The following is a 12,268-nucleotide window of genomic DNA, read 5'->3' on the forward strand; positions in this document are numbered from 1 at the left end:
ATATGTATATATTTATAAACAAACACATATATACATATATATATTCACACGCATGCACACACACATATATATGTATGTGGGGGTGTGTTTTTGTACTTATGTAGATTTGTAGATATGTAGACATATATGTATATATATACACGTACATATATATACGTGTGAATGTGTGTGTTGAAAAAACATGTTATTTCTTCACAACTAAAGGTTCTGGAAGTTAGCCATACGTAAAAACATAACTATTATGATTGGCCCACTAATTCCAACATTCTAATGTTTGTATACAAGCTTTTGTACCAAACATTAGCTTTCACTTTTTTCTTAAGCATGCTTTCTTGTTTTGAATTATATTGTCTCCATTTATGTATAATTATATACATTGATACTGACACATACACACACACACACACACACACACACACACACGTACATATATGCGTACATAAACACATGCATACACATGTGTGAGTGTACATAAATATATCTATATATATATACACGCATACATACGTACATACATATATATATATAAATATATGTTTATATATATGTATATATATATATATATGTGTGTGTGTGTGTGTGTGTGTGTGTGTGTATATATATATATGTATATACACACATATATGTATATGTACATATAAATCTGAACATATGCATATATTTATATAGTTGTATATACATGTGTATGCAAACATAAATATATATATATATATCCACACACACACACACACACACACACATATATATATGCATATATATATATATATATGCGTATATATACATGTGTGTATATATATATATATATATGTATGTATGTATGTATGTGTGTATATATATATATATATCAACAAATGCAGAGGTGCCTGTAAAAAATAATTTCTTCAACTGAAATTTTAAATTTCATATCAAAATTCAATAAACTATAATTGACATTTTCCTTGTTTTAATTTTTTTTTATTCCTCTTTATCGATTCTAATTCAGATTGTTTTGTTTTTGTTTTTTCTTTTCCTGAAATTTTATTGAAGTTTAAATTTCACACTCAATTTAGAAATATTCAAAATGTTTGGGGATTTTTTTTTTTGTTTTTTTTTTGGTTTTAAGGATGGAGGAGGCTGTGTTTGGTGCGGGAGAGAGAGACAGTGATCGGGGAATTCTACCTCCATCACCAATACCGATTTTAGATTAATGATGATGATGACAACAACAGTAATAATGATGATGATTTTAATAATAATAATAATAATAATAATAATAACCACCTGAAATCTTTTTTTTATCAACTTTGATTTTTCAATCTGAAATGTTGCCAAAACTGAAACCGACAATATCTAAAATCAAAATTATCATTCTTTATTATTATTATTATTATTATTATTATTATTATTATTATTGTTATTGTTCAGTAGTTTTATTTTTATAACGTGCTTTCACTTCACTACCGAGCGCAGCTCTGTGCGCCTTAGGTATGTGCTGTGGTTTGCTGTGGTGCTCTTATGTTTACTGTATTGAAAGTGTTTTGCGTAGGATGTGTGCAGTGCCCAGTAGTGCAATTTTCTGTATGTTATATATATTTGTAAGTCCTGGTGTTTTTGTTATGTATTTGTCTGAATATTTTTTTATTATACCTAAGGCACCTACTATGATAGGAATTGTTTCTGTTTTTAGATTCCACATTCGAGTTACCTCTATTTCCAGGTCTTTGTAGTTTGAAAGTTTTTCCATTTCTTTTAGAGAAACGTTGTCATTATTATTGTTATTATTATTATTATTATTATTATTGTTATTATTATTATGATTGTGATTACTACTACTAAGATAGCAAACTGACTGAATCATTACAGCATCAGGCAAAATTCTTAGCCCCAATTTGTCCATCTTTATGTTCTGAGTTCAAATTCTGCTGAGGTCGACTTTGCCTGAGATCCTTTTAGCATCGATAAATTAAGTACAAGGGAAACACTGGGGCCAATGTGATCTTTTCCCCTCCCCCCAAATTTCAGGCCTTGTACCTTTGGTAGAAAGGCTTATTACTGGCAGCTTATCAGCTTCAATCCAACCATCTGACCCATGCTAGCATGACATGCGAACTCTAAAGGATGATGATGATGGTGATGATAATGATTATTATTACCTCTGCCTTAGCAAAGGCAGAGGTATTGTTTTCAGTCGTGTTTGTTTGTTTGTCTGTGGACAAGATATTTCAAGAACCACTAGTTGGATTTGGATGAAACTTTCCTGGATGTTTGGGCCTTGTGACTGGCACGAACTGATTAGATTTTAGGATTGATTCGGTACCAGACAAGGATTCTGGGTTATTTTTCCTGTCTTTTTACTTAATTTTTGAGAGCAGTCGTGTTCGTTTTTAGTATTGTTGTTTGTGAGAGCAGTCAAGTTTATTTCAGATATTCTCATTTTAAAAATCATCTCTGGATAATCCTTGAGAGGATGTTGGTGTTGCCTTAGCTGAGGTCTGCACTCTCCGAGTGCTCTTATTATTATTATTATTATTACCATCATTACTATTACTAAGATGGCAAGCTGGCTGAATCGTTACAGCATTGGCCAAATGCTAAGCAGCATTTCATTAATCTTGAAGTTCTGAGTTCAAATCCTGCTGAGGCCGACTTTTCGTTTCATTCTTTCAGGGTCACTAGAATAAGAACCAGTTGAACATTGCTCCCTCTCCCACAATTGCTGGCGTTGTGCCAAAATTTGAAACTACTAGAACTCCTCCCCCTCCTCCCCTCCTCCACCCCTCCTCCCCTCCCCTCCCCCTCCTCCTCCTCCTACTAATATTTTTACTATTGTTCTTATCATTTTTTCTTTACCTTTTGTATGCTATGCATATGTCCCTTCTTTTTCAGCATATACTCTTTATGCTTTTACTTGTCTCAGTCATTTGACTGTGGCCATGCTGGAGCACCGCCTTTAGTCGAGCAAGTCGACCCCAGGACTTATTCTTTGTAAGCCTAGTACTTATTCTATCGGTCTTTTTTGCCGAACCGCTAAGTCACGGGGACATAAACACACCAGCATCGGTTGTCAAGCAATGTGGTGGGGAGGACAAACACAGACACACATACACTTATATATATATATATATATATACATACATATATACGAAGAGCTTCTTTCAATTTCCGTCTACCAAATCCACTCACAAGGCTTTGGTCGGCTCGAGGCTATAGTAGAAGACACTTGCCCAAGGTGCCATGCAGTGGGACTGAACCCGGAACCGTGTGTTTGGTAAGCAAGCTACTTACCACATTTTTTTTATCATTTCCTAATATGTAAACCCCTACACTTTATGTCTGTCTCTGTATTGTCCCCCTCATCCTTTGCCCTTGTGGCAAATAAATGAAATCATTATTATTAGTTGTATTACTATTATCATTATTACTATTTTTGTTGTGATTATTGTCATTATTTTATTTTTTATTCATTTACTTATTTATTTCCATATTTTATTTTTTTTTAAATTAAAAAATAACAACAAATAAATTAACTCACATCTATTCTTTATTTGATTTCTTTTCATTTTCTTTTTCTTCGACAAGTACTTCATTTGTTCCAGGTTTTCTTGCTAGGAAATCATTATTGATTTCTTTCTTATTGTTATTATTTATTGTTTTCTTTGGTGAATCTTCTCGATCGCTTTATTCTTAGATAAAAACATTTTCAGATATTTTCCCTTTTTTTTTTTTTTGTTCCTGTTGTCACTGCCACTCTCGACTCCCTGTGCCACCCACCTCGACTTTTGTTGGCACACACAACCATATTTAAATGTTAACAACATCAACAGCCACAGAGATGATGATAATAATAATAATGATAATAATAATAAGGAAGAAGAAAGGAAGAAGGGAAGAAGAATAAGAAGAAAGGAAGAAGAAAAAGGAGGAAGGGAAGAAGAATAAGGAGGAAGGAGGAAGAAGGAAGAGGAAGAAGAAAGGAAGAAGAAAAAGAAGAAAGGAGGATGAAGAAGAAAGGAAGAAGAAAAAGAAGAAAGGAAGAAAGGAAGAAAAAGAAGAAAAAGAAAAAGAAGGGGAAGAAGAAGAAAGGAAGAAGAAAGGAAGAACAACTAGAACAAGATGGAGAAGAAGAAAAGGAAGAACAACAACTAAGACAAGATGGAGAAGAAGAAGAAAGGAAGAACAACTAGAACAAGATGGAGAAGAACAATGATAATAATAACTCAGATAATAATAGTAACAACAACAATACTACTACTACTACTACTACTACTAATAATAATAATAATAATAATAATAATAAAGATAATAAGGATTTTTCTTTATTCGTCACTAGGGCTCAAAGAGATTCAACAAAGAAAAAACTTTTCCTTGGAGGGGTTTACAAATAGGGAAAAGATTGTGTGGATTGTGAAAGAAGACAGGCTTAGAAATTGTGAAGGGAAATGGAAAGACACATTGCACGATTTATGGAAGGATGTATAAAGAATTTTAAAGGTACACACACATACATGTACACACAAACATATATGTACACACCTGCACACATATCATCATCATCGTTTAACGTCTACTTTCCATGCTAGCATGAGTTGGACGATTTGACTGAGGACTGGTGAAACCAGATGGCTACACTAGGCTCCAATCTGATTTGGCAGAGTTTCTACAGCTGGATGCCCTTCCTAATGCCAATGCATTATTATGGTAATCCTAGGTACGAGGCCAGCATCTTCGGGGATCAGTCAGTTAAATTGATCCCTGAAAGGGATAAAAAGCAAAGGCAACTATGGCAGATTTTGAACTCAGAATGTTAAGACAGACAAAATGCCGTTTAGCATTTTGCTAATGATGCTTGCCTGCTTGCTACATTAATAATAATAATAATAATAATAGTAATAACAACAACAATGACAACATCAACAACAATAATATTCTGTTTCAAATTTTGCTTTTATTCTCTTAAAATGTTTCTCTTTTCTTCTTTTACATTTTTTTTTCTTTTTGATTTTTCTACAGAAAAAAAAGAATTCACTAACAAGTCTTGATCTTCAATTTCAATTTTGGAAGGAACGAAGAATTTTTTTTACTACAGAAAGGTTTGCCAAATTGTTTTGCTGCAATAATTTCTTGATGTACCTGAAATGAAATGGGATAGAATTAAAGAATGACAGGGTTAAAAGAAAAAAAAAAATAAATAAACAGAAGGTTTAAGAATATATTGGTGGGGAAAAAAAATTTAATTTTAAGCAAGCTGGAGAATGAGGAGACACAAGAGAATAAATACAACAAAAAGCAATAAAAATAAGAACTGTAAAATAAGAAAAAATGAAAAAAAAAATTTCAAGAAAAAAAGGGAGAGAATGATATAGGAAGAATTAAAGAAGAAAAGAAATTAGCAGAACCATCATTAGAATATAAAAGAATTTGTAAAAGATACTTTAGATTATAATATGAGCCCAAACCTTAGCTCAAACACCACAAGCACTTAAATTCTACAAAAAAAAAGGAATAATAATAATAATAATAATGATAATAATATGAATAATAATAAAAGAAAATAAATGAAACTTACATAAGCAATAATAAAAGACATTTTTGAAATTTATTGAAAAATAATAACACAAAGAAATATCAAACTGCGTTGCAAATAATTCAAAAGAATATTATGATTATTTTCGTAAGATGCTTCCATCATTGGAAGGAAACACTGTGCAGGAACAAAAATTCTTTGAAATAAAAGGGGTGGGGAAGCCAATGCAAAAATATTGAGTTGATTTGCCAAGTTTGGATTTCCGTGGTGAAACTTTTTTCTTTCTCTCACATCAAGAATCTTGCAAACCAAATTCAAAAGCGATATATTTCTTTGAGATGTCTCTTCATAAACTGATGTTCCATTATAAAAAAAAAAAAAATTTAAAAAAGGCACAGGTGTGGGTGTGTGGTAAGAAATTTGCTTCCTAACCACATGGTTCTGGGTTCAGTCCCACAACATGGCACCTTGATCAAGAGTCTTCTGTTAAAACCCTGAGTCAATTAAAACCTTGTGAGTGAATTTGGTTGATAGAAATTGAGAGAAAACTCATCACATATGTATCATCACCATCATCATGGTCATCATCATTTAGCATCCGTTGTCCATGCTAGCATGGGCTGGACAGTTTGACCAGGGCTGGTAAGCTGAGGCGCTGCATCAGACTCCAGTCTGATTTGACATGGTTTCTACAGCTGAATGCCCTTCCTAATACCAACCACTCTGAGACTGTAAATATACATGTATGATAATAATAATAATAATCATCATCATCGTTTAATGTCCGCTTTCCATGCTAGCATGGGTTGGAATAATATTAATAATAAGTAAGAACAACAGAATGAGACCTCAATATTACATAAATATAGGATTATTTACATATTTTATAATTTAGAACAAACAGTAAAAAGTTCCCATTATAGTACTTGGAGTTTTTCATAGCGTCTGTTTTCATTAATAGCCGACAAGAATGCATTGTAGCTCTTCGCTTCAACATTTGAAACTCCGAGTACTATAATGACAACCTTTTACTGTTTGTTCTAAATTATAACATATGTATATATGTTAGAGTGTCAGACTCACAATCATGAGGTAGTGAGTTCAATTCTTGGACTGGGCTGTGTGTTGTGTTCTTGAACAAGACACTTTATTTCATGCTACTTCAGTTTACTCAGCTGCAGAAATTTGTTGCGATGTCACTGGTGCCAAGCTGTATCAGCTTTAGTCTTTGCCTTGGATAACATCGGTGGCATGGAGAGGAGAGGCTGGTATGCATGGGCGACTGCTGGTCTTCCATAAACAACCTTGCCTGGACTTGTACCTCAGAGGGGAACGTTCTAGGTGCAATCCCATGGTCATTTATGACCGAAGGGGGGTCTTTACCCTTTACCTTATGTGTATATATATAATGGTGTGAAGAGGGGAGGCTGGTATGCATGGGTGACTGTTGGTCTTTCATAGCCAACCTTGCTCAGACTTGTGCCTTGAAGGGGCAATCACATGATTGACATAAATGCTTTCCCTATCCTCAGACACAAAAAGAGAAATATACTCACACACATTGGAAAAGGGAAGAAGGAGAGAGAAGAGAGGAGAAGAGAGAGGGAGGGGGAGACGGATGGATGGAGAGAACCATTAAAATCTCTGATGTCAAATAAGTCAGCATTGAAGCAGCGACACCAGAATGTCTGGTAGCCAGTGGTTGGCAAGGGTGTGGCTTGAGTGAAATGAGAGGACATGAAATAAACAATGTAAAGAACAAGGAGAGAAGTATCTCAGCCAGTCTTGGATGGGGGTGGCATGAGGTCAACCATGCTCTGAGGAGCAGAGGACACTATAGTAGCAGTAGTAGTGGTAAGGAGACAGCATATCCTTGGGTCAGGAAGGTTGGTGTGTGTTTGGACAGTGACTTCCATGCTGATCGGTCAAGTGGTCAATTTAAATAAGGATGATGATGATAATGATGATGATGATTGATGATAAATTATGAAGATGGTGATGATGGTGATGGTGGCGGTTGTAGTGGTTGTGGTGACGACGATGTTGATGATGATGACAATGATGATGATGTTAATGATGATGGTGTGGAACAGGAGGAGGAGTAGGAGGGGGGAAGAAGGAGGTGGATCGTTTGTCCGAGTTCAAGTGCATGTACATGGGGGGAAATGGACACGACTATTAATCTTTCAATATCTTAACGAGATAATCTTGGAATTTTGCCACTAAACACGTCATTGTATCTTAAAAAAAACAACAAAAAATATGAAAAAAAACTAGAAACACCTCGAAACATAATACAAAGAAGATATTTTTTAATATAAAAAAAAGCCAAAAAAAAAATCAAGCAAATATACCACATTTAAATAAATGACAATAAAACATATAAACTTCATTATTAAAATAATGACATAAATTAAAATATTATAAAATATAGAATAAAACCCCACCTAAAAACTCAGGTCTTGTGGGGGTCAGACAGAAAAAAAAGACTAATTTTGGTTAGTTAATTTTTTTGCTTCTTTTAATCTTTTGTTCCTGTTTTCGTTGTAGGTTTTTTTTATAGTTGTTTGCTTTTGTATTTGTTTCTTTTCGTTGTTATTTTTTTTATATACTTTTTTTTATTGTTAATCTTCCAACACTATTGTTTTCCTTTTTGTTTTGTTTTTGCTATTTGTTGTTATTGTTGTTCTTTTTCTTGATATCGATGTTGTTGTCTTTGATAATGTTGCTATGGTTGTGGTTGCTGCTGTCTGCTGTCCACTGGCAATAAATTTAACCAAACCAGCAACATGCTAAAAAACAAAAAAGATTTTCAAGCCACTTGCTAGAAACGGTAACTAAATGTTCTTCAGATCACACTTTCATATGGTGGCCCTTCCTGTTATATATGACAGATAAGGGTTCTACACCTTGGTACCTTTATTTCGATCTAGTGATCTCTTTTGCCAAACCAAGATGATACAGGGATGTAAACATGCCAACACCAGTTGCCAAGCAATGGTGGGGGGGCAAAAATAGACAGAAAGACACACTCACATACATAAATATATGACATCAGGAAGCCATAGGCAGTGAACATGCTTTATCAGCATACTATTAGGAACATACTTAACACTTAAATATTAATTTATATATATATATATATATATATATATATATATATTCATGACGGGCTTCTTTCAGTTTCCGTCAACCAAATCCACTCAAAAGGCTTTGCTCGGCCCGAGGCTATGGTAGAAGACACTTGCCCAAGGTGCCACATAGTGGGACTGAACCTGGATATGCCAGCATGGATATTAATTGACGATGATGATATACACACCTATGCATAAATATGCACAGAAATACATACACAGAGCACTTTGCATGTCCGCAGTCAATCTCAGTGCATCGGAAGGCCATTGCAGCCCTGAAATTGTTTTTCCAGACATATTCTTCAAATTACACTGTCTTGCTCTCTGACTGGAATTTACACATAGCCACCACAACATGGGAACAACAGGATTAAACTATTGAAAGAATGCAAATGAGAGGTGTGAATTATCCTACAGACTTAGTTAACACATACAGACTTAATTAATACGTACAGACTTGGTAGGAATGGTCCTGGAACACAGCAATGTCTTCCCTTCAGGTTCTGGTAAAATATACGGATTTGGGTTCTTGCTAGGAGATGATCTTGCTTCTGGTTTTGTCTTTCCAACATCAACTAGTTTCTTCATTGTAGGAGAACCCTCAGACAAAATACTCTTCCATTCGCTGTAAAAGATGGGAAAAAGTAAAAATGTAAAATATAAAAAGAATGCAAAAAAAAAAAGAGTGACTGTGTGGTAAGTAGCTTGCTTACCAACCACATGGTTCCGGGTTCACTCCCACTGTGTGGCACCTTGGGCAAGTGCCGTCTACTATAGCCTCGGGCCGACCAAAGCCTTGTGGGTGGATTTGGTAGACGGAAACTGAAAGAAGCCTGTTGTATGTATGTATGTATATATGTATGTATATATATATATATATATATATATATATATATTTATGTGTGTGTATATGTTTGTGTGTCTGTGTTTGTCCTCTCAACATCACTTGACAACCGATGCTGGTGTGTTTATGTTCCCGTAACTTAGCAGTTCGCCAAAAAGAGACCGATAGAATGAGTACTAGGCTTACAAAGAATAAGTCCTGGGGTCGATTAGCTTGACTAAAAGGCGGTGCTCCAGCATGGCCACTGTCAAATGACTGAAACAAGTAAAAGAGTAAAAAGAGTAAGTGAAAAGTGAATGGAAGACAGAGCATCAAACAAAATATATTGTCCTATTTGATTATCTCTCTTTATGTTCTGAGTTAAGATATAGTCAGATTCACTTTGCTTTTCATCCTCCCAACATCATTAAAAGTAGCATCAGTTGATAAAATACAAAGAGAAGTTAATGGAGTTAATGCTGCCTCTAGAAGTAGTTCTTCTGTGTAGTCACAGTTCAATAATAGAAACAAATAATTATAAAAAAGTGACACTCCGTTCTCCATTAGTTACGATGATGGGTGTTCTAATTGATCTGATTAATAAAACAACCAGCTCATGGAATTAATGTGTAAGTGGCTGAGCGCTCCACAGGCATGGGTACCCGTAGTTCTCAAGGGAGATTCAACGTGATACAGAATGTGAGAAGACTGGCCCCTTGAATTACTGGTATTAATCATTTTTGCCAGCTGAATGGATTGGAGCAATGTCAAATAAAGTCTTTTGCTTAAGGGCACAGTGCACCATCAGGAATCGAACTCGCAACCTTACACTCATGAGTTCAATACTCGACCCACTCAGCCACGCATCTTCATGAGAAACAAAGAATAATTTACTGCAGATTAGATAGATAAGGGGATTGTTGACCTCACTTTGGCACTTGGCCCCTCTTGGCATATAAGCATCTCTTCACTTAACCCTATTCGGGGCTTTTCTCTCCAATTGACCCCTGGATCAATCCAGTATATTTTCCAAAAATTCTCCAGCTCAGGACACCAAGTGTTCCCTGGCCTTGCTCTCTTCCTTTTGCCCCAGGGTTTTCTGTCCTAGGGACTGCCTGACACCACGATGGTGGAGAATATTGAGGGTGCATCTGAACTCATGCCACTTTTCCTCTCCATAGCAACAAGAATCGGTAAGGCTTGTCCCAACCCCAACAAAGCTATACTGCTGATCACTCTCTGTAACCAATGGATTCTGAATCCCCTCTTGAGGTAAAAGAGTTTGATGGAAATCTGGATCTTCTTTATTGTGACTTTCATATACTTCTATATGAAGATGCATGACTCAGAATCATGAGGTAGTGAGTTCAATTCCCAGACTAGGCTATGTGTTGTGTTCTTGAGAGCAAGACATTTCATGTTGCTCCAGTTTACTCATCTGTAGAAATGAGTTGCGACATCACTGGTGCCAAGCTGAATCAGCCTTTGCCTTTCTCTCAGATAACATCGGTGCCGTGGAGAGGGGACACTGGTATGCATGGACAACTGCTAGTCTTCCATAAACAACCTTGCCCGGACTTGTGCCTCAGAAAATCTTTCTAGGAACAATCCCATGGTCAGTCATGACCAAAGAGGATTTTAGCTCTTATTTTAGACTTCCATATTTCATCCCCATACAGTAGCACTGTTTCAAGTTGTCAGAATTGTTAGGGAAGCAGACAGAAGTGCCTTGCTGTTATTTTTTTTCCAAATCTTCAGACTATGAGTTCAAATCCTGTTGAAGTCAACTTAAGATTTTATGCATAAAAATTTATTTTTTCCAAACCATACAATGGTCATCATCATCATCATCAGTATTATCATCTTCATCAACATCCACATTACCACCATCACCACCACCACCACTAATGTCATCATCATCATCATCATCAATATCTGACTCGTCTGACTCATAATGCTGCTCATCTGGTTTCCACCCTACTTGGGGCTCATAGTCTTGCAGGCTGCATGAGGATGTCACTAGAGCAAGTGCCATGCAGACGGCATCGAGAGCATGTTGTAAAGGGGTTGGCGATAGGAAGGGCAACCCAGTTGTAGGGACACTGCCAAATAAACCTTAGTGCATGATGCAGTTCTTGGGCTCACTGGATTCCACTGAACTTTGCCAGCATGGAACACAGACGTTGAATGATGATGATGATGATGGTGGTGGTGATGATGATGGTGGTGGTGGTGGTGGTGGTGGTGGTGGTGGTGGTGATGATGATGATGACGATGATTGTGGTGATGATGATGACGATGGTGGTTGTGGTGGCGGCGGCGATGATGAAGATGATGATGGTGATGATGGTGGTAGTGGTGGTTGTGGTGATGATGATGATGATGACGTTGATGATGGTGGCGGTGATGATGATGACGATGGTGGTTGTGGTGGTGGCGGCGATGATGATAAAGATGATGGTGATGATGATGATGCTGACGATAATGATGTCCTTCAAGTTGAAAAGTTAAGAACAACCACAACAAGAAAGAAATGACTGACAAAAGAACAAAGAAAGACAAATTGTTTGAGTCACGTCATTATTTCTCATCTCTCTGTGTCTCTCTCTCTCTCCTTCTCTGTTTATCTCTCTCCCTCCCACACACTCACTCTCTCCTCTCTCTTCTCTCACTTTCTCGCTTTCTCTATGACTATATCTTTGTTTGTTTCACTCATTTTCTGTTATTTCATGATTGTCTCTCACTATCTCTCTCTCTCTCTTTCTCTCTCTCTCTCTCTCTCCTTCTCTCTCTCTCTCTCCTCATCAC

General features: G+C 36.1%; 1 protein-coding gene across 1 annotated transcript in view; it reads right to left on the reverse strand.

The window, feature by feature from the left end:
- Window positions 1-4,904: 4,904 nt before the first annotated feature.
- The window catches only part of LOC149131421 (uncharacterized), a 164,959-nt gene continuing 157,595 nt past the window's right edge, over window positions 4,905-12,268 (reverse strand). The window contains exons 3-4 of the mRNA XM_089339579.1: window positions 9,091-9,262; window positions 4,905-5,109 (exon numbers count right to left, since the gene is read on the reverse strand). Of these exons, the coding sequence (XP_089195705.1) occupies window positions 5,005-5,109; window positions 9,091-9,262 (277 nt within the window). The 3' untranslated portion in view covers window positions 4,905-5,004. The remainder of the gene's footprint in view (window positions 5,110-9,090; window positions 9,263-12,268) is intronic.

This window comes from Octopus bimaculoides, chromosome 22 (genome assembly GCF_046866305.1).
Source record: "Octopus bimaculoides isolate indiv1 chromosome 22, ASM4686630v1, whole genome shotgun sequence".
NCBI lineage: Eukaryota > Metazoa > Mollusca > Cephalopoda > Octopoda > Octopodidae > Octopus > Octopus bimaculoides.